The following is a 23,905-nucleotide window of genomic DNA, read 5'->3' on the forward strand; positions in this document are numbered from 1 at the left end:
TTGCTATTTGCTGATAATTGTATTATCTTTGGGAGGGCTAATCTTGTTGAATGGGAAAAGATCCAAGTTTTTCTCAGTAGATATGAAAAGGCATCAGGTCAGCTTATGAATAAGCATAAAACTACAATTTGCTTCAGCTCAAATACCTCAATTAGTATAAGAAGACACATTACACAGGCAACAGATCTGAAGGAATGTGGTAGTTTATGAGAAATACTTGGATCTGCCACCTATGCTGGGTAGATCTAAGTATAACACATTTAGACATTTGAAAGAAAAGGGATGGGGCATGGTAAATAGCTAGAAAAACAAGTTCTTATCTCAAGTAGGAAAATAAATACTGGTCAAAGCAGTATTGCAGTCTATCCCTACATTTTCAATGAGTTTATTTAAGCTGTCGAAGAAGTTATGCAAGGAACTTACTTCATTCATGTCAAATTTCTGGTGAGGTCACAAGCATAATGAGCATAGAGTACACTGGAAAAGATGCGAAAATATGGGAGAAAGGAAACAAAGAGGTGGATTAGGCTTAAGAAATATTAGAGTCTTCAATTTAGCTATGTCGGCAAAGGAATATTAGAAAATGCTAAAACAACCACAATCTTTGATTGCAAAGGTTATGAAGGACAAGTACTTTAAGAATGGTGGTCTACTATCTACACAGTTGGGGAATGGACCTTCACTAATATGGAGGAGTCTCTTTTCCTCTATAGATTTAGTGAAAGCAGGTCTGATATGGAAGGTTGGAAAGGGAGATCAAGTCAAAATTTGGCAAGATAAATGGCTACCTGTACCTACTTCATATAAGGTACAATCCCCTATTAAAGTCTTAGAAAAGCAACTGTCGATGAATTAATAGAGCATGAATTTGGTAGATGGAAGGAAGATCTTATACATGATATTTTTATAAGAGATGAGGCTGATATGATCATAAGTATTCCATTAAGTAGGGTAGGAATTTAAGACAGGGTCACCTGGATTCATACTACAAATGGGAGGTTTTCTATCAAGAGTGCATACCATTTAGAGTATACTAGGAGCAGAAAGTTGACAAGTGAGATATTGAGACAAACTGATAAAAATGAAGGGTGGAAGAAAATGCGGGATCTAAATGTGGAAGGGAAAATCAAGTAGTTCTTATGAAAGGCTGGTCAGGATATTCTATCAACAAGACTGAATCTCTACAACAAGAGGATCATTAACAATAGTCTGTGTCCAATATGTGAAAGGGAGGTCGAGTTAGTTGTCCATACTTTGTGGAGTTGTTCTACAGCTTCAAATGTGTGGCTGAGAAAGGTAGTCCAATGTAGAAGTGGTCGTGCTATGAGCATGGTTTTATGGATTTATGGAGGAAGAGGAATGGAAAGTTGAGTGTGGAAGATGTTGAAGCAGTAGCATACACAATGAGGAGAATCTTGCTGAGACGAAATTCCCTGTATTTTTTAAGAAAAGTTTGAGCTTCCAAGTCTAGTGTTGTTAAATGCAAAGCAAAGTCTGATAGACTATGATGCTGCACATCAATATCTTCAAGGAAGAGAACAACAGAGAAGCGTGAATAGGTTGATAGAGCTCTAGAAGAAGCCAACTGGAAATGCTTACAAAGCTAATCGGGATGCTACAGTGGACAATATGACAAAAATAGTTGGAAGAGGAGTGGTGATTAGAGACAACAATGGTGACCTGCTTGCTGCCTTGTGTTCCAACATGAAGTATATAAGAAATCATGTAGCTGCAAAGGTGATGGCTTTAAGAAGAACTATGAGACATGTATTGAACCGGGAATTTCTGCAGTAATCCTAGAGGGAGACTCTCATATTGTTGTTAAAAGACACAAACAGCTTGGAAGACATAGAGGTAGAGCATGGTAATATAGTTGCTGATACCAGAAGTATGCTCAAGGAAAGACCGAGTTGGAGTGTATATTTCACATGTAGAGAGGCAAATAATGTAACCCACATGTTGGCAAAACTAGGTTTGCCATGTTTAAAAGAGAGAATCTGGATTGAAGAGGGACCAGTAGAGATTTTGTCATTAGTCCATAAAGATAAATTCTGTAATGGATGATATGTTTTCTGATGAATGGAATGTTATGTTTTATTTTATTTAAAAAAAAAATTCTCAATAATAATAATAATAATAATAATAATAATAATGCTGACGTGGAGAGTGCTCCTTCTAAACCACCGAAGAGTAAAGAGGTTCACTAGACGTGGACAATCCAACAACACCCCTCCCTCGCCCTCCCTCGGGGCCTCACCCACCCACAACTTTCGGCTTTTCGCTTGCTTATGGCTAAAGCCTCAAAACACGCTCTCAAACACCTGTACTAACACCCATTCCTCATTCCCGTTTTCAACTGTAAGTGCAATTCTTTCTCCTTGCTTTCTTAGTTTCTTTTTTTCTTTTGAATCCTATTTCTCTTACATTTTCTTTCATAAACCCACTTGTTCTTCTGCACTGATTTCACGACCTGTTCGTTAGCCGAAAGGAAAAACTTTAATATTTGGGGTTCGGGTGTTTCGGTTTTTCTTGCAAGATCACAGCTTTCAGGACAAACCCATGAAAGAGTCGAATCCAAGCACTGAGCCCATAGGACAGAACTTAATCAAATTGATAAGCAATGTGTGTTTCTCAGTGTTTGTATTCTCGGTACTCGTGTTCACCGTGATTGCCATCACCTACCAACCCCCAGACCCATGGCTTGAGTCAGCTCCGGCCCTGACCGAGCTATTCACCCAATCTGAAAACGCCACCTTCCAAAGTGACAATTCTATCCTAAAAACTGGAGAAGATTTTCCTGTGGAGCGTGCCATGCCACCTGAAAGCAAGCCACTTACCGAGGCTGTGATCGAGAAAGCCGAAGGGAAGATTGCCAATTCAACCCCGGAATTCCAATTGGCTTGCGACGAGTCCAAGCAAGTTGTGAATTGTTCGGACCCACGAGTTCTGATTGCGGTTGAGAAGTTCAATTTACGGGTCTTTAAGTCCATTGTGTTCTTAAAGTATCAGATGACAGCTAACGGGTCAAAACCGGACGAGTGCGATGTGGCATGGAGGTTTAGGAATAAGAAAGAGAAATCATGGAGGAAGTATAGGGATTTTAGGAGGTTCAAGTTTGGAATTGGTGAAAATTGTACGTATAAAGTGGTGCAGGCGGGTGCATGGCATTCTGGTGTTAATGCCCGGCAGCCTAGGAGTAGAATCAGAAATGGTACAAGGAGGGGCAGTGGAAATAAAGCTAAGATTGTGCCCCCACCAGTCCGGGATGAGGAGATCAATGACACAATCCCGACTCTGGGATCATTGATGAATTTCAACAAGGGGAGGTACTTGTACTATTCCCGCGGAGGGGATTATTGTAAGGGAATGAATCATTACGTTTGGAGTTTCTTGTGTGGTTTAGGGGAGGCTATGTTTTTAAATAGGACGTTCGTGATGGATTTGAGTATATGCTTGGAAGCAACATATAATCCGAGTAATAAAGATGAGGAGGGAAAGGATTTTCGTTATTATTTTGACTTTGAACATCTTAAGAAGGTGACATCGATTGTGGAGGAGGGCGAGTTTTTGATGGGTTGGAAGAAATGGCGTCGGAGCCATAAAAGGAAAGTTCCTACTAGGAAGGTTGTGAGTTACAAGGTGACGCCAATGCAACTTAAGAAAGATAAGAACACAGTAATATGGAGGCAGTTTGATGCTCCAGAGCCGGAGAACTATTGGTATAGAGTATGTGAAGGGCAAGCTGCCAAGTACATCCAGAGGCCATGGCACGCTCTTTGGAAATCAAAGAGATTGATGAATCTTGTTTCAGAAATCAGTGGACGAATGGACTGGGATTTTGATGCGGTCCACGTGGTTCGAGGGAAGAAGGCACAGAATAAGGAGCTTTGGCCTCATCTGGATTCTGATACATCCCCTGATGCCCTGTTTATGAAGCTTAAAAGTATGATTCAGCCATGGAGGAATCTGTATATAGCCACAAATGAGCCATTTTACAATTACTTTGATAAACTGAGATCTCAGTACAAGGTACATTTGCTCGATGATTACAAAGAATTGTGGGGCAATGCAAGTGAATGGTACAATGAGACAATGCTTCTAAATAATGGACGACCTGTTGAGTTTGATGGTTACATGAGAGTTGCCGTGGATACTGAGGTCCTTTATAGGGCAAAGACACGGGTGGAAACGTTCTATAATTTGACAACAGATTGCAAGGACGGAGTCAATACCTGCTGAACGGGTTGGGTTATCCCCTAATGTTTTGATTCTTTGAGTCAATTCTGGTTTGTTCTTTTTGTTCATATGTTCCTTTATTGCATCGACGATCATTCATTATGACTAGCTCATATCTGTATTGTTTAATGACTACCCCGAACCCAGAAGCTTCACAAAAGACTTCCTCATTTGTTATTTACCCATATGGGATGAGAACTAAGTTTATCATGTAAAGGGAAGAGAAGAAGAAGAAGAAGAAGAAGAAGAAGAAGGAAAAGAAAGCTGTGTAATGGTATTTCTGCTGGTCAATGAAAGCTTTTTGTTCCTTATAGCATGCACTTGGAATTTACCTCTTAGACAAGATGCTATTGGAAGATAGAGGTGTTTTTTCTTTTTGCCCATGTAATGGGAAGCAGGGTAGCTTTGCCCTTTTGGCTTGTGTTTACAATTCCTGTACTTTTTATATATCAATTTATTTTGGTGTCTACTGAGTACTGAAGAATCATGTCCGCTTTGGTTGATCCTTATACGATTTTTTTATATTTATCTTTTTGGTGATAGAAACTGGATACATAATTAACTGAGCAACATGAGAGTCCATAAATTAACACTCACAGCCTTCATGCCATGCGAAATTTATAGTCTCTTATTATTCCATTCAAGTAGATACAAGCATTCAATTTGTGAAGTCAATCGAAGAAACACAATCAACGAAAGGGTTTCTTCAGAGAATTAGTGCCCTTGTCTATTTGGAATATCTCTTTTTTTTTTTCCTCTCTTTCTTATTATATTATCTGCTTGCACATAAGATTTCAACTGCCTTTTAGGAAAATGTTATTACAATAAGCACTTCCCCTTCCCCTCTCGGAGGGCAAAAGAAGGGTACAGCTACAAACTTACATTGTGATTTTCTTCTATGTTCCAACTCTGTCTCGTTGCCACTTGATCATGCACAGGTATGTATTCCTACAGAAACACATCCACAAGAAACAAGTTAGTTACATAAGATAAATGATAATAGACTTCAGGGATTATGTCACTGCTAGTTAAAATGTTAGTGCCACAGTTTTTATTCACGTTTTCATCGAAGTCTTTGCCTGCTTAACTTCTTGGTTTGGTTTTGGAACGTGAAAAAACTCTATTCTAAGTAAAGCAGTCTGTCATCATATAGAACAAGCGTGCTGGGACCTTTGACATCCCTGAAGCTTTGAAGTTGAGCAAGGTTTCTGCCATGCTCAGTTAGAGTACAGGACTCCTAGAACTAAATAACTAATGTGCCCAGTTAGCCTAGCCACATAATATGTCCTATTCTTACAGGAGAATTAAGCACTTCACTCAAATCTGTTCATCTGTTTATTTAACTTTTTTGGTCGAATATTTCCTGATTGAACATAGTTTTGCAATTTTCACGAAGTGTGAGATTTTTTGTGCTTTTGATGTGGTTAATGTAGAAGGAAATTGTATATATATGTACCTCCATCCTCTGTATCAGCTCTCGAGCAGTCTTTGCGGAAATGATAATGTTCCTGGCAGATGGATTAATGAATCCTTCTTCCACCCCTTTGTCAAACAATCCAAGCAAGCAATCATAATAGCCATCTATATTCAAGAGACCCACCTGTGTTTGCAGCCAAATTATGCTGAGTGTGATGCCGACCTTAATAGTACAACTTTTTGAGCTTTGTTTGTTTTTAAAAAATAAAAATAAAAATTGAAGGAAATATATATGGAGTAACACACATGAAAGTTCTGAGCTTAATTGTTGACAACTGGCCCAAAAAAAAAAAAAAAAAAAAAAAACAAAGAAATGTCAAAACTCAGGGCAAGCAAACAACCATTAAAGTCAAGGCTTCTTGACCTCGTTCGTAAAACTGTTTTTTTTTTTTTTTTTTTTTTAACTGAAACACGCATGCTGATCATCGTGCTCATTCGTTTTCATTGGCTTAAACCTCACCGACTTCAATTTTGATGTGTACTTTCGAACTTTCTCTTATTTAAACTTGGAACCCATTTTCATTGAATGAGAGCGATTGTTGTGACATTATAAACTACTTTTTTCAAAGAAAAGATTAGGCTAATTAAGGGCCTAAAATGGGTGTTAAGTCTGATTCATTGCCATCTCTGTCATATTTGGACAGCCGTCAAGGTCGAGGGCCAGATCTGGCCCCATACAGCCATACATACGGGCTAAAGGCATTCAAACCCCACGCTTTACTTTAATTGCTTCCTCGAACTGGTCATCAAGATATTATCTAATTTTTACTTTTAATTATTGGGATTAGGGAGAAGAATTAGAAGCTACTCTTCCATTTAGTGAGCTAAGCCAAGTGTTCTTAAAAGGACTCTTACAGGTCAAATTATTTATGATATATAGGATGAGAATTTTTTTTTGAAAGGTATATAGGATGAGAATTGATGAACCTCAATATCATCAACATCCTCATCCTCAGGCATATTGCTGCTACCTGGAACTTCCAGTAATGATGAGGAGTTCCATGCATGATCCAGTACTGTTCTATCTGATTAATTATTCCTTGGATCAAACATTTTTTAAACAAATGAAAAATGAAGCCGAAACCATGTTACTTTCAGTTCCTATATATATATATATATGTAACTTGAATTGGAAGTTGCAGTTAGCAATACATGATGATGATGAAGTCGAGTACTCAACTCACATAGAAGAAAATATATATATATACATATAGAAGATAAGTTTTGCTTTAATTTGGTGGAGTCAATCGAACCCCAAAAGTAGTACTGTGGCTGATCATCTCATGACCCAATTACTGTTATCGATCGGGTAATTGGTCTCAATAATTAGTCTTTATTTCCCACAATAGAGGGCGGTCAGAAAAAGTCGTGTAAAAGAAGGAAATAAATAATAATGAAAACGAAAAGGACTACAAACAGTGTTTAATTGCTTAACCTAACTATATTAATATTTTTCCGACAATTAATGCATGCCTACCTGCCTGCTTTTAATATATAAGTTCTCTTTTTAATTGTAATTCTACCTTCAATTAGTAATTGCATCTAAATTAATAATACTCCATCGCCATGTCATGTGAAGTACTATATATATATATACACCTAGCAAGCGAGGAAGATTCCTCAAGTCAATACAATATCAAAGCTACCCTTTTGATCTTTCTTGCAGTTGATCAGGGAATAATATTAATATATATACACGTTAATGCTATTATATATCAATATGGGTCATGATCAGAATAATTAATGAAGGATATATACAATATGCAGGCCTAATTAACATGATGATCCATGCAGGTGTTAGCTAGCTAAGTAGTACTACGTTTAGTAATTCTCTCTCTCTCTCTCTCTCTCTCTCTCTCTCTCTCTCTCTCTCTCTCTCTCTCTCTCTCTCTCTCTCTCTATATATATATATATATATATATCATGATATATATATTCAGGAAACTTTGGGAATTACTACTGTAAATTCCCCAAATTAAATTGAATTAGTGCTTATTTTATAAACGTTCATATATGTCGTGAGGAGCAAAAGGCAATTTAACTTACTGGTTTGTCATGTATCCCAAGCTGAGACCATGTTATCATCTCAAGCAACTCTTCCATGGTTCCATATCCTCCTTCATATTTATATAACAGAGAGAGAGGGTTAAGGGGGAAAAACTTGCATCGATCAATATCTAACAAATTAATTAATGAAAGTACTCTTATTTATGCTGTATATGTACATGTTCTTTCTTTTTCGATCTCAAAATTCACATATATCTGTATATATATACCAGGAAGAGCGACAAAAGCATCAGCTCGACGAGCCATTTCGGCCTTCCTTTCGTGCATATCTGATACAATCAACACTTCTCCCACTGCATGGCCAGATATCTGAGAACAGTTCATAAGCAGTACTAGTCACATCCGAGAGAGAGAGAGAGAGAGAGAGAGAGAGAGAGAGAGAGAGAGAGAGAGAGAGATCTTCATACCTCAAAAGGAATAAGTTTAGTTGGGATAACTCTAACCAAGAAACGGAAAAAGATGATGATCAGTTAGAATAAAGACGAAATGACAACATGAATTAGTACAGATTTTTTTGGTCTATATATATATGGAAATATATGCACTAGAAAGAGACTTGGAACATACATTAAACCAAACCCAATAATTCATCAAAAAGGAAAAACTACACCCAATCAGAACATATATATTATATGTATTCTACGTTGTTAAAACACTGAAAAAGCCAAGTCTTATTTTTTTATGCTCCCCATTAAATCTCTTACCCTAGCACATGACATCCACCATCAAAAGCTGTTTGAGAAACCAATCCCATCAGCCCAACACTTCCTCCTCCATACACCAAATCCATCTTCCTCTCCGCCTGCAGTAAATGATCACCTTTTTAAAACCCTTAAACGAATGTTTGAAACCCAGATATAGGTGTTGACTAGTGTGTGTGTGTGTGTGTGTGTGTGTGTGAGAGAGAGAGAGAGAGAGAGAGAGAGAGAGAGAGAGAGTACGGACCAGTTCTCTTCCAAGATCAAGAGCTGCATCACTGAAGATCTTTCTGTTCCCTGAATTACTTCCACAAAAGACACAGACCCTTTGAAACTTACCCATTTTCTCCTGAAACCAAAACGACTACAGCTGAAATATTCACTATACAATTAACCAAGTCCCCTCATAAGTTACACTTTATTTTATATTATATGTGACCGTCATAATAGTATATGATCGAGTACGATATTCGTAGGACGTGCTTGACACGTGAGAGATTATGTTCATGGCCCATATGAATGAAAATAATGCAAGTTTTCGAGTCAAAGGGGATTCTCACTTTCTTTTCCACCTTTGTTTTCTATCTCAGATTTGTTTTGGTGGGTGCACCAATAATATCCACTGTTCACCTGCTTGTGATACAGGGCTGGGGGAGGCTCCTGATGATCTTCTACATCTTGGATCTGGAAATTAAATCCAATTAGGTGTTTTCGTTTGGTGGTTAGTTTGTATCAAAAAAGTTCACTTCTCCCCACAGGGAATAATTTTTGATTCATGAGTGCTGTCATATTGTCCCAGCTAGCTAGGCAGGCACTCCGATTGAGGTGCCAGAACAACAATATATGAATATGTTTTTTTAAATAGTGATTGAATTTTAGTATACAAAGAGTACCTATAACTTTTACAATAAGTTCATCACTTTTATATATTTCTTGTTCACTTCACTAATATAATTGGTTAAAACAGTTATTTTATATTAAAAAAAAATAATGCAATCATTCACATTAATAGGGTACATAAAAAATACATAAAAATAACTGTTAAGTGAAAACAAAATGACAAACACCATTACTTAAATTACAAAGATCGAGTTAATTGGAAAATATTAATACCGACGAGGGTAAATCCCATTTTCAACAAATTAATAATCAGGCCTTATATACATGCACTGATTTTTCATTAATTCTAATTAGCCCAAGGACACATCATTTCCACAGTGACCCCAGTTATATTATTATATATACAGAATCTAGCGTTCCAATCCATACAAGCTACGTACGTAGATATGTATAAAAATATGCATATATGTGTGTATAAGTAGACCAAGCTAGCTGCAGCTTTGATTATCTTAATTTGGTTCTCAAATTCATCACAACCCATTGATGAAGCTCTGTGTCGATCCCATGAATTAGCAATCCTCTTGGTTATTAATATAAGTGATCTCTGTCAAACTCTTCTTGGAGTGCTGTATTCGTAAATAATACATGTAAGGCTCATCTGTTACCCTCATGAAATGTTTTAGGCACATGTACAAGATAACACAAAAAGATCAGTCTCGATTGAGGTTCAAAGTAATCACTAATAGAGTCCAGCCTGCATTATACCTTCCCAATCTAATATGAAATGTAACGGTCGGCCTGATCTCTCATGATTACAACTCTTTAATGTCATCATCAATTTGGTTCCCATATCATCGATCGATCATTAGGAATTGATGTGCCACCTACCTGATCTGCATGCATGAAACCTAAAAGGGAGTAGTCACAATTGACTTACATATCTAGCCCATATCAGTTCACATGCATGCTCATGTAATTCCGAATATGAAACTCGGGAACATCTCTTCTTCAGCTCCCACTTTCCATGATCCTTTCAAGAGAATCTCGTTGGCCACTTTTCCATCATCGACTAGTTCAGTATAATTCTTAGCCCTGTACCCTCGCTTAACATTCATGCAGAGGATGCCCATTCTTTCCTTCTTTTTGCATGATCATTCGGTTTGGATATAACATGGCTTCTTCAGAATAAAGTCCACCATCGCTAGCTAGCCCCTCCTTGACACTCAAGGGTAATGGAAATGCATGGCAATCCATCCACCCCGACATTGGGCATGAAGAATGCCGGTCTGTGAAGAATTTCTCCTAAGCTTAAATCTCACGCAGATCTCAATCTTTGATTTTACTAGGATTCCCTGACGGAAACCAAAGAAATTTACGGATGCCAAGAAAAGAAATCTCGAAGGCTTAGGTATCATGGTTATGGGAAAATTAGATCCAACTGTCCAAATATATACATCATAAGGAAAAGACATGAATGCCATGTTGAGTCACATTGAATCTGATTCTAGTGACTTTAACAATGATTCTTCAATTGACGAGATTAAAAATTTATGGCCTTTATCACTTCAGTAGAAAGAAGTATTGTGTCATCTGGTCATGCTAGAATGATCCCAAGATGACTCTGGCAATGATGAGGACCTTCGATAGGCTTATGACAACCTTTAAGGAATGGTTGAAAGTGAAAAAAAGTCCAATAAATCACACCTTAAGAAGTTGAACGATGGAATGAAGCCCAAAATCTGGCCGACCAACTTATAGATAGCAATGTGTCCATAGAAGATAAAATCAATACAATAGAAAGTGACTTAGAAAAATCAAGAGCACAACCTCAAAACTTTCGTAGTGTCGATAAACTAGATCACATATATATTATGTGTTGGTAAGGCAGATAGTAACGAGAGAGGTTTGTGTTGTGTTGAGATTGGATCATCTCCTCTTTCTACTTCACAGGCTCCTGCTACAAAGGTAAAGGATTGCATTTGTACCTTCATCTTCAATACGTAAAAAGGATTTTTAAGTCTTTCTTAATTGGTGCATACAAAACTCTCAAGCCGAAATCCTTTTTTTCTTTTATGCTATCATAATAATATTCTGCTAAATTTGTTTCCTATCATTTTTGTGGTGAGATTTATCAAATATGATTAAGGTCTTTCAACTTAATTATACCCCCTCCCCTACACATTCTTCTAGAAATTCCTATTTAGGAATAATCATTGGAATCTAGGGAACCGTGTCATGGTCTTGACACAGCAGACCAAACAAATTAGTGGTCAGTTTTCTGACTTGAGTACTGCTCTCACTAATCTTTGACTGCTCTCACTAATCTTGATAGGAGGCAGAGTAGTTTTGTTAGGAGGAATATTACACATGCACACCAGGGACAAAAAGACTCACCACTTTTATCCCATAATGTTTGGGTGCCAAAACTTGTGGTCTCCAATTGAGTGTCAAGCATCATTGAAGATCTCTGTTTCCAAATACAAACCAATAAGGTGATAGAGCTTTGCTACTTGTAACACTCCAAATGTAATACTCATGTGATATCATTGACATGACAGATATTGATATATCAGTTACATCAACAATAAAAGAATATTGGCTTTACTGTCTGCCACAGTATTGGTGTTATACTTGGAACAGTTAGGAGTATAATTTTCCTTAGGTGATAACAGGTTTCTTTGCTTAAGCCCTTCATCTAAGCTTTCATACAAAACAATGGCAACTTAAGAGAGTAACACACTAGTTTTCACCCAGTTTCTAATATTCTTTGGCATCTCTATGGCTTCTTAAAAAGAAACAGTGGTTTCGTGATAACTCTTTACTAGTTGATCTTGGGCTTAAATGAACAAAAGGAAAAAGAGAGTTTCTCTAAAATCCTTCTTCCTTGAGTAAAAGGTGCCCGGCCAGGTTGGTCTCATTCAGTGAGCCAAAATGTGGTAAATACAGTGACAAATATAATCTTCCATATATATATATATAAATAATAGTAGAAAGACATAACAGGTAGTGAGCTTTGGAATTTGAGATGATATGATCAAGTAGCTTTCCATTTTGAAAGAAAGACTTCGATTGATCCCTACTGTTTGAGTCACGTCTTGGCCGACAAAAACTTTGTTAAAGAAATATTTAGGTGGTGGTGTATATAATATATGTGCATCTATATGCCCATATGGGCGTGGATTTTACTAATAATTAACATAATATAACATAATCCTTCCATTGTTGGCTCTCGATCCATCGATCCTTTCTTACTTTTTGTTCTTATAGTATTGATATTGGGGCTATGACCTAATATATAAGGGTTTCATAATCCGCCCCATATATACTACCCTTGATAAACTTTCTAACATGAACAAATACACTTAGAGATAATGGAACCAGATAAAACTACTTATAAAGAGCAAGCAAGTGATCAATTAAGGAAGAGTTAAAAGGATGATGTTGGTGCACTAGTAAATACATGATGCTCATGACTTCACCCATGATGTAATTATGATAGGCATGGGGCATGGTATAAAAATGGGGTTTCAAGCGTGCGTTAGAAATGATGATGATGTGGGAGCCACAGTGATTTATTCTGGCCAAAGAAATCATACTTAATTAATAATAATCATGTCAATTGCTAGCTATTGGTGAGATCCACATAAACAAGTTGGAACCACAAGAAACCAAAAGACAATCAAATTAACCACTTTTAGCGAGATCTCAATATATGTGCTAGCTTTTCAAACCATCCTTCTACATGTGAGAATTATAAACAGTTCCCTTTAAGTTGGTAGCTCACACCAGGATGATCCGATCATGACCATATATAATGATGGAAACAGAAAACTTCTCCTTTTCCTGTCGTTTTCAATGGTTGATTGATCCATATTTGATTGTGAGCTGGCGTACTATTTTTGCAAGGTTCGGTCAAGCCATTTTCAAAAAATACACGAACTCTCAAAGAGTACCATTGCATGTCTGAAAAAAACTCCTCCATGCCTAATGATGAAACAAATTAGAGAAATTATTCTCATCAGCCACTATTTATCATTACACACCACATACCCTATAAAAATTATCTATATATCTCATGAAAAATATCTTTATATCTTATGAAAAAATTAAAAATATATAATATAAAATTAAATAGTAGCTGATGCATATCAGTTCTCAACAAATTAAGCCTCTTAATTAGGGTGATGATTTTAATTTTGATCACTCAAATATATTAAATTTTAATTAGCAATTGGATCGAACATGTTTACACTCAAAACAACTTTAAGATATGACTTTGCTTTCTCTATGAAAGGAAATAGGACGTTAGAGGCCAAATGGGAATATTTTGTCGGTGAGATGAGATTGTCCCTAACGTATGTCAGAGGTCATAATTAGTGACTGTTGCTTGCTTTTAACCCTCAAATGTTGCATCTACGGCCTACAACCTAATTAATAACACTCTAATCAAAGGGAAAAACCGCAAAGTCAAATTGGAAAAAATGTGAACGAAAATACAATGATGTGACATAAAATGACTGACTAAAGGATCACGTAAATCACATGTTCGATTTTAAATACTTCCGTGCTTGATAAACATAGCAAAGAGGATATATGATTTGTAATAATCAATTGGTTCTCAAGAAGAGTGAAAGTCTTAACAGCAGCAAACAAAGTCTGTACAAATTTTTGTGCCTTTATTGTGTGTTGAATCGACAGCCTTCAAAGAGGAGTTGGATTTGGAGTTGGAGCACTACTTTCTTTTGTATCAATTAGTTATAGAAGTGATTCATGAAAATTAATCCATTTCAATTTGACACTTCAATAATTGAGGGGCCGCCCTTCCACCATGATTTTCTCATGTTTTATCTTTTTGTAATACCTCCATAAGCTTTCTTAATCACAAAAAGATGCACCTAAGTAGCCCTCCCCGTCTTTAATTAATACTTCTGCACAAGCTGGATGATAAACCGACCACTGAGTTTCGTGCATGTGATTGAGATTGTAAACAAGGAAATTGCAAAACTTGATATTTCATACGGTGAAAGGGCTTGCAGTATGTAATTACAGATAGATGGTTGAATCGGGTTCAAACCTTAAAAATATACAATAAATGCTGTCCAAGTCTAAGAATTCTAAAGACTTTCAAGCACCCCACCTCCCCCTAAAAAAAAGAAAAATAAAATAAAAAGTGATGTAACCCACATCTGAAATTGAACATACTGATGATTAAAAGGGAATGCGAGACTTGGCTAGCAGTGCCTTGAAAAAGGATAAACCATAAACATCTCTGACGCACTAAGGAGAAGCTAGCAACAAACTGGCATGCCATTGATCAGATAGTTGTGGAGACACTAGCAGATGGGGTGGCATGGCGTGCCACAAATGACTTGACAAGTGGATTCACAAGATGAGGTGCTTCATCCTTCATTTCCATCAACAAATCATTATATTCAAAAGTTATTATCATCAATAACAATATTAACTTCATATTAAAGTGAAAACAACAAGCGATTGCATTTAAGTATAGATAGGGAAAAGGGCCTTTCTCTCCACAGTTAATGAATGATTTGGCATTGATGGAACATCAGAAATCAGTGCGTTAGACCTTGAAATAATAGCACGTGCAGAGAAAGTTCTGTTTAGATTCTTAGAGTCCTAACAGCCCTTACACCTCAAAGCTTTGGATACATTCCAGTTTTATTGCATGCCTCCTAACAGATTAAAAATTTAAAATGATAAATTAAATCGTCCATGAACTGTACATAATTACCATGGTACAAGCTGTGCAGGAGCTAACATTTTTGACACAAAATATAAATAGAACTATATGCATAGCCCTCCAAAGCAGGTGTAGAATACTCTCTATTGTGCCACACACAAACACCACCAAATCAAGACACTGCCGCATGTGTTGTTTGTGAGGGCAGATGGGTGGGTGGGAGTTAGTCAATGTGTGTATATGCATGTGAGAGAGAGAGCAACAGAGAGAGAGAAGTACCTGGGGGCAGTGCCCAACATTGGGCAGGATGACAAAGTCTTCAACAGAATCAAAATTCCCATAGTTTCTACCAAGCTCAATGGGTTCCCAAGGATCCTTGTCACCCCATGCTATTAGAACTGGACACTGCAAAGAGCAAAGTAGGATCATTAGTCTTATTACAAATGCTGGTCTCACTTCACTGGATCCTGTAAGAGTGGCTTGGATACAGTCCTACAATTGAGAATTTTTCTTTTTGGCATGGATGTTTGCTCTCAAGACTCATCCACAACTTTGTACTCGTAGGATCAGTAGTTAACAAACTGAAATACAATTGACACACTGACCTTAACTTGAGGCAGAAGTTCCTCAGGAAGAGGGCCGCCTGAGTAGCAAATAAACTCAAGAAACACATCAGCAGCACCAGGTTCCAGTCCTGGGTTAAGTATTTTCTGAACCAGTTCCTCCGTCACTTGGGAGGTATCATGGTAACACTGAAACTCATTTAATCAGAAACAATCAGCACCAGTAAAGGTATGACGTGCTGGATTCATTCTTTTCAGTTAAACATACAACTTAGAATAGGTGTAGTGCAGCATTTCATTCCCTATTTTATACTACTGCACTTTCTAAGATCAAGGCATCAATCGTCAGTCTAAAATGACCTGTAAATATTCTGTCTCTAGACCATCTCTTTTGACTTAAAATCCACAGCATTTCCTGAATTTCAACTCCAAAATGAATTACCATAAAATTTACAAAATTTAAGGTTCATTCTTGAAGGAAGCTTTTTCTTAGGCAGGAAATATGCAGCATATATAGATCATAGACAACACAGTCAAGTATGTCGCATTTGTAGCTTTTTTTGTCTTGTCTTTTCCTGTATATCCAGTTAGTGGATCCATTTATGTGCATAGACAAGATGCCAACTGGTCATGTACTTGCTATACTTTACCACCTATACGCATAAAAGCTTCTTAGGGCTTGTTTGGATACTAAGAATATCTCAGAATATATGTGAATAGTAGTGAAATAATTCAAGAAAATCTGAGAACATTTGTGTTCCCAAACAGGCCCTTAGTTGTATGTAAAAGAACGAGGTTTTAACTTCCCGACTTTGTGATAAGGAATAAAAAATGAATTCATAATTGTGAGAATCAAAAATCATGTATATCAATCAGATCACTATAGATTGACGCATCAAATATCAATGGGTTGATAGACTATTCCAAGCTTGAAGTGCAAATATCTGATGCATACAAGATTAGGTTCTGAATCAACAATGTTTCAAAGATTAAATTCAGATCAAATTTGTAATTTCAAAGCCTGATCCATTACATACCTACACCTCTTCCAAGGGAAAATTATGGTTCCAATAGAGAATATCTTGAACTCAACTAGGTCCACTGATTGTGATTTGCATTCTAGTTTCTCATGATATTACTCCATTTCAATAAAGAACTACAGATGATGAATCAATGAAGTTTATATGGTGAAAGCAAAGTGGAAGGAAAAAGACGAATGGTTACAAATTCCCACGGAATGGTGAAAATTACAGGAAGAATGTTTATATGCTTTTATAGGAAAAGATGTAGGCAAAAGAAAATGATATTTTAGCCTTGTGGAGGACTTGGAAGCATTGCCAAATTTGGTAACCATTAACATCTGAAGACATTTGTGCATACTTAGTGATATCTTGCAAAACATACGAACAGGTCCAAGTAAAATTGTAAACCTTAAAAAATTATAGTGAACTTGTGGTATTGACTACCACATTAGTGCTAAATTCATTATTTCAATTAGTCCTTCATGTAATTAGCACTAATAATTTGTATAGGAATACCTGGCAAAGAATACTTTTCACAGATTCTGGTGTAGCAACAATTTTATAGAAATATTTTCCCACAGCAGTATTCCTGGCACAACAGCATGACTACCTTTAAGTCTTACAGATGCAACCTTAAATAATAGCCCATCAAAGGAGCTGATACTCAAATCTTTACCTCAGCAAACTCTGGAATGACCTGATGAAAGGTCTTCCAAACCAAGGCTGCTTCTTAATATGTAGCATACGAAGAGATATATTTAGAATGATGATGCCTTTGCAGATCTGTGGTGCCATAACCGCTGCCTGAAGACCAACAACACCTACATAATACCAGGAAAAGAAATTTCATTGAATGCATCATTATCATCAACCTATTATTAAATTCATCATCAACCTACTTTTCTGAATTTAATAAAACAAAATTAGATCTAAGGCTTGTTTCCAAAGAAAATAGCACTAGAGAAGAAATATATCAATGGGTTTGAATTAGGTGGCTAATTTTTATAGAATATTTATATCCTATTGTTTTTAAAACCAAGCATGACAGAAGATGACGTGAAGGTTTTAAAGACAGCATATTTTACAGCAGTATCTTCTCAAAAAGTTCTAAGAAAAGAGCACAAGCAAGAAAGCATCCTTCACACGCCAAGACGATAGCCTTCAGGTTGCCTGATAAATGTATTAAAAGTAACGTGCCTAGAAAAAAAATTTTCTCAGCAGCAAGTACTGGGAAAAAAAAAAAAAAAAATCAGAGAGAGGGAGCAAAGCAATATAAATATGCGCGCATTGCACTTTACAACTGGAAACTATATCTTATTAAAATTAGCAAAGACAGAAGAATACAAGTTCCTTTTTGAGACTTTGTAAACCATATTGATTCCAAGTTCGCATGCATCAACCCAAAAGGTCAGAGATGATTTATGCATTTTTTCTGAAGTTTCTGGGAAAAAAATAAAATCGGAAGAACAACATATTCGGATGCAAAACACAGAACATATATGGAAGAATGAAGAATTATGCAACATTGCTCTTAAACCCAAAGTAGAGTACCAGTATATAATGAACTAAAAATCTCTACAACATATAAGACTCGGCTGCAATATTACCCTAGCTCAATAATCAGCAGTTGTAAAGTAAATGCATTTATTGTGGTTCTTATATTTTAATAGAAAGTCATGAAATTTAAATTAGTTCTACACTTGCATATTGCATAAAAATAATTTTGCATAGCTGCTAAAAAAACAATAGGATTTTAAGCTTTTATAAAAAAGAATATGCATAAATTAGTCAAGTATCAGAACTTATAATCAATAACTAATTTATTAAAGCCAAAACATTGAAAAGGAGCTCACCTCCAATGGAATTGCATATAAAGAATGCTTCATCCTTAACCACATCGTTACAAAAATCATTTAGTTGGGTGGCCCATGTTTCAAATGTATAATAGTTGTCACTAAATTGACGAGGATTTGGTTTATCCGAGTATCCATAACCAATAAGATCAATCGCGTATACCCTGTGTGATTTTGCCAGAACTGGAATATTTTTCCTCCAATGGTCACTGCAGCCAATCTGCAATTGAGTCACAAGTACTAACAGACACACCAAAGATGCAAATTATTTAAGAATGAAAATTATAAGCACTACAAAAATTAAAACAAAAAACATCAAGCTTTTAGATTGCAACCAAAACCCGTCATAAGGAATTGAGCCTTTTCATAGACCCCTTGGACATGTAAATGAGTTTCAGAAGCTAGACTCTTGGCTGATCATGCGATGCATAACCATTAGTGCTGTACTTTTTCTGTTGACTGGGGCCACTCTGAAATATGCCTTCGAAAAATTGTTTGCCTGTTATTATAAATAGATAATAGCTTCTGCTACTTCCCCCTTCGTAAGTTCATATTATAAATAGATAATAGCTTCGCCTCTAGTTCATCTTTTAAGCTCATTTACCAGAGATAGACATTGATGCAATCTTAACTAATGCAATCCTGATGTAAAACAGATTTTGAAGTAGTATTAAATACTTAAATATTCTCTTCTATGATTCATTCCTATGCTCATAAATCCATTTTGCTTTACTATACTCGACCAATGGCTTAAAAATAAAAGGCTAGCCTCAAAGAATTATGCAAGTTCTATTGGTGGAATATACTCTTCAAAGAACTAGCTTTTCCAAATTAAGCCTCTTGGGTACCACGATGAAGTACTTTCCTTAACATAAACTAGAAGGTTAGGCTTCCACTCATTTAAAAATAGAAGGTGTCAATGTGTTATTGCATTTGTTATTAGTCATAAGCATCAGTATGCATACTGCTGAAAATAAGCTAGAGGGAAGGTTCACAGAGATGTCATGTCAGTCAGGTTAAACATTTCAACAATCATTATCTTGGTTCCTTGCTTGAGCATATCCCTTAACCATAATGATCAATGAAGTGGTTAACAAACTGAGTAGTCACTACATGTTGTCTCATTATTGGCATTACCACAGTCCAAAAATCATGTCTAGTAATTTAGATAAATATAAAATGAATGTGACGTTTCATTTCTGTGGTGAGCTTCAAATATGACTATTGCTACAAATATATTGCAGAACCTTCCTGAATGATATACCAGTGATTCTCCAAGTACAGTCCCACACCAATTCCAACACATGCATCAATCCTCCAGAAACTAATTGTTAACCACACTGCCCTATATGGATGGATGTACCCGAACCAAAGGGACCAAATTTGGGTTCTGGTGATTAGGGTGGGGAGGGGGTTTATCCTGTGCTCAGATACAAAGAGGATTGGACTATTAAAAAATAAAAAATAAGTATTAAACAAGTGAGTTTCTTTTAAACACTGAATTCACTTTCATATTGGGCTATAAAATAAATAAATATTAAAAAACTGAGTTTCTTTTAAACACTAAATTCACTTTCATAATTCTGGGTTACAAATATTACTCATACTAGTAAATTTTTAATTAACATTAGAAATTTAGAGGAAAAAGAAGAATGATACACCAACACTGATGAGATATGAGGATTTGATTATCGCAGAGAACAGTGTAACACCTAATACCAAGTCACATAAGAGACCATCAGTACTGTAATCGATCTGGATGATTTAAAACTTTATGAAATAACTCTTTTTGTTATAACACTTTCATAGGCTCTGAACTTGAGTTTTTTCTCCTAAAATTACCCTGCAATGCTGTATAGACAGAAACAAGAGTGGGCAAATGCAGTTTTACCAATTAAATGAGGTCCATCCATTGTTCAACTTCACTTACAAAATATATTGGTTGACACCACAGACAAACTATCAAACCATATACTAAAAGAGTTTCAATCCTAATCATGCCTAGAAGTTGTCCAACCTGACCCTTGTTTATACCAAAATTCAAGTGTCAGAGTATGCATGCAATCGGCATGTAAGTTTATATGAACAACGAATATACTCTGCAATTTATGCATTCAATACCTATATCAATTAGGTGTCTGCTAATGAGAAGCAAAATGTGATTGATGTAGACCTGTTTGCTCCAAAACCATGAATTAAAACTAATGCAGGGCCACTGTTCCCAGAGTACTGGTAGCGAATAGAATAACCTCTCCAGTTCCACTTACTACAAGACAAAAAGACAAATTAAGAAAAATATAATAATTGACTCCGTCCAAAAATTTAAAAAAAAAAAATTTACAAAATAAAAGCCTGCATCGTGGGTAACAATCACATGAAATAAGGGTGAAGCTTTTATTCAAACAAGGTATAGAACTTGATCTAGAAAAAATGTATTCATATGAAGACACTCATAGATCATGTTAAAGACACAATAGTAATTCAAAAGAACCAGAGAATTGAAATGTGTGGAGTGAATGATTGCAATTTACAGTAATTTCTATGGACTCACATTTCCTAGGAAGGACAACCACAAGGGGGGCCCAGTAAGCATATTGATCTCCACATTATTTATAGAAGGATCGGCAAGTAGAGTTGACTGTTAGGAACGGTAAGACAAAAGGTAAAACAAAAAAGTGGAATCAATCACACACGACACAAGATTTAAGTGGTTCTTTAACGTGCCTACATCCACGGATATGCAGAGGATTTTATTTCAGATGATAAGCAAATGCAATGCGGGAGAACGACAGCCATACAGGGAATGATACAATAAATATATATATATAGGAACTCATTGAAAAAATCCACCAAAAAACTGCAACGAATCCTTGTCAGGTCGGATTGAATCATCAAACTGGGCCACGACAAACACAACCAGGCTCCACGCATAAGCCTCAATGGTATGAACCACTGAAATTTGAATTTTGAGGCTCATTGCTTGCCCATAGGTTATTATGCTATCAGAGTGAATCTTCCACCAACTATTATTGACGAGACAATTAACCTCCATAATTATTTCTATGCAGAGGCAGCAACCTAGAGGTACCTAAGTGGTTAGGCCATCTTGAATCCATTCTATATTAAAAGTATACTCTTTATTACCCATAGATAATGAAGGAAACAAAATATATTGAATTTACTAGTTGCATGTTGAGGTCATATTAAATAAAGGCATACTACTAATTATTTCACAATCATAGAATGCTAAAAAACATGTATTGTTTAGGTTCAGCTGCGTCCTGTTCCAACGTCAAGTTGGTATTTGGAGTCAGATGTCTTTAAGTATCTAATTCATATATATTTTACAGATTTAAAGAATAGAGAATTTTCAATCTAGGACTCATCTGCAGAATGGTTTCTCAAGGATGGAACAACGTATACAAAATGGGACCCAATAAATAAGATTTTCACAACAGAAAAGAGTAAAAAAAAAAAAATCTGAGCCCCCAAGCCTAGCACGGATGGCTGATTTCCATGACGGAAAAGAAGACAAAGGAAATGAGGAGTTGATAGCGAAGCAAACTATGAACGCATTCTTCTTCATCCTCTGATAGGTCTTGTCAGCCACCCTGCTGAGTCTTGATGCAAAAATAAAGGATCTATTGACTTACTTTCCTGAAAGTAACCTTTCAAAATGAATGATTACCTCCATCATGATGGGTTTAAATATTCTAGTTATGGAAGCAAGGAGCCTATAGATCCTCAATGTTTGCAGCAAGGAATCATTAAATTATACAAAATGTTCCTAAAATTTGGTCGAGTCATTCATATCATAGAAAGTTATGATCCGTTGGTAAATTTAATTTCTTAATGTTACCACAACAAATAACAAGAAAAAAAAAAAAAGGAACCTCGTGCATGTAAGGTCTTTTATGTTTAGTCCTCTGCATCTTCCTCTTTGGTAGAAGAAAGAAAAATTGTGCAGCTGATTATTATGAGATGGGTGAAAAGATTCAAGTAAGATATGCACCCCTTTAGCCCTTTCTAAGAAGCTTGTGTCATCACCAATAGAAGAAAAAATGACAAATTTTCTAAGAGGATACAGCCCCTCGCAATGAAGATCAATGACTGAAATGCTGTAGAGGAGTGTTTGTAGAAAAAGCAATTAAGTAAAGGCTGAAAGTGGTAGATGTTAGAGGCTACATGTTTGCAGTAACATTCATCGGTTTAGGAAGGGCAAGATTTGATCGATTAAGATAACGCCATAAGTGCTATTTTAAATATCACCAAAACAAATAGAGAGCCAAAAGGCCAAAGAACTTAACCTTGGTTGTACCATTTAATCAAAACTTAAGTCAACAAATTTACCACAATGTGGGACAAGACGAATAAGATGCAAGCAATACACTTAAGTTTCTATAGTTAATATTTCAAAAAAAAAAAAAAAAAAAAGCTTCTATAGTTAAACACAGACACCCACGTATTCACATATCTAATTCATAAACAATTTGGTTTATTAATTCATTTATTTCAAACCCCGCAAACAGAAAAGTTTTAAACTTCTTTTCCACCAGTTTCCTGCAGAGCAAACCGTACCGACAAATTCAAATCGAATATCTCCAAAATAACAAGGTTCGAAACCCATTACCGGATTTGAACTTCGTGCGTGAGATCATTATTGGATGCCGTTCCCTGACTGGATAGGCAATTACGTTCAACCTGATCGTTCGAACGACAATGTACGACACACCCATTTGAGATAATCGGATGAAACTTGGAAACTCTGCGAAGAACAGAATATTGACGGGGATGAGTTCTGCAACAAGAGATTGAAGATGATGCAATCTTCGTTTTTATCCGAGAGGAAAGAACAATGAAATCAGGCTTTGCGAGTGGCAGTACAGGGGAAACCGTGCATGCCATAGCTTCAGAGAGGAGCAGAGTGTCCTCTCCGGTATTGAATGTTCCCTCAATCCGTGCTCGAGGGAATGGATACGTGTTTGGTACTGCTCCACGTAGCCAACATACAGATCCAGTCGTATTCTATCCAACATTTGTCATTGAGTCCCGCTAGGATCCCACAAAAGGCTCGACGAGGCAGTGACATGTCAGTTTTTCTAGTCACTTGAATTGGGTTATTGGCTTAGGTCCACAAATGGAGTCTTTTAGTGAAGTAGTTTATTGATAAATACTTTTTGCAGTCGGGAGATGTAGTCGGCGTGCAGTCGATTGTAAAAAAAAAATTAATACGGGACCTACATGAAAAAAAAATTATTTTTATAACTTTTTATAATTCATGTAGGTTCCCTTGAATATAAAAAAAAATTTTATAATTTTTTTTTTATTCATTCCGTATAGTCGACTGCACGCCGACTGTATGTGGCGACTGTATGTAGCAAAACTGTAGTTTATTTGTTCTAGTTTGAATTGTTAGTTGACAGAGTCCTTTTGATCGTGGTTGTCAATC

General features: G+C 36.3%; 3 protein-coding genes across 5 annotated transcripts; 1 reads left to right on the forward strand and 2 right to left on the reverse strand.

Annotated features, from left to right (window-relative positions):
• Positions 1-2,207: 2,207 nt before the first annotated feature.
• Positions 2,208-4,717, forward strand: LOC122294033. 2 transcript variants are annotated; one of them, XM_043102501.1, is made up of 2 exons: positions 2,208-2,358; positions 2,537-4,717. In XM_043102501.1, exon 2 carries the CDS (start codon positions 2,560-2,562, stop codon positions 4,237-4,239), a length of 1,680 nt encoding a protein of 559 aa, XP_042958435.1. In that variant the 5' UTR covers positions 2,208-2,358; positions 2,537-2,559; the 3' UTR covers positions 4,240-4,717. The 2 variants fall into 2 exon arrangements, with proteins under 2 accessions (XP_042958435.1, XP_042958436.1); XM_043102502.1 differs by having other exon boundaries at positions 2,544-4,717.
• A 124-nt stretch (positions 4,718-4,841) lies between these two features.
• LOC122294035 (probable cytokinin riboside 5'-monophosphate phosphoribohydrolase LOGL1) lies at positions 4,842-8,914 on the reverse strand. The gene is made up of 7 exons (XM_043102505.1): positions 8,725-8,914; positions 8,484-8,581; positions 8,187-8,217; positions 7,989-8,088; positions 7,759-7,829; positions 5,693-5,836; positions 4,842-5,184 (listed from the first exon to the last, which is right to left on the reverse strand). The coding sequence occupies exons 1-7, from the start codon at positions 8,818-8,820 to the stop codon at positions 5,107-5,109; spliced, it is 618 nt and encodes a 205-aa protein (XP_042958439.1). The 5' UTR covers positions 8,821-8,914; the 3' UTR covers positions 4,842-5,106.
• A 5,399-nt stretch (positions 8,915-14,313) lies between these two features.
• On the reverse strand, positions 14,314-23,465 carry LOC122294034 (uncharacterized hydrolase YugF). Of its 2 annotated transcripts, XM_043102503.1 has the most exons (8): positions 23,087-23,463; positions 20,630-20,722; positions 18,457-18,665; positions 17,280-17,424; positions 17,120-17,192; positions 15,624-15,770; positions 15,298-15,423; positions 14,314-14,721 (listed from the first exon to the last, which is right to left on the reverse strand). In XM_043102503.1, exons 1-8 carry the CDS (start codon positions 23,359-23,361, stop codon positions 14,632-14,634), a joined length of 1,158 nt encoding a protein of 385 aa, XP_042958437.1. In that variant the 5' UTR covers positions 23,362-23,463; the 3' UTR covers positions 14,314-14,631. The 2 variants fall into 2 exon arrangements, with proteins under 2 accessions (XP_042958437.1, XP_042958438.1); XM_043102504.1 differs by lacking the exon at positions 20,630-20,722 and having other exon boundaries at positions 23,087-23,465.
• Positions 23,466-23,905: the final 440 nt, after the last annotated feature.

Source organism: Carya illinoinensis, chromosome 14 (assembly GCF_018687715.1).
Source record: "Carya illinoinensis cultivar Pawnee chromosome 14, C.illinoinensisPawnee_v1, whole genome shotgun sequence".
Classification (NCBI taxonomy): Eukaryota; Viridiplantae; Streptophyta; class Magnoliopsida; order Fagales; family Juglandaceae; genus Carya; species Carya illinoinensis.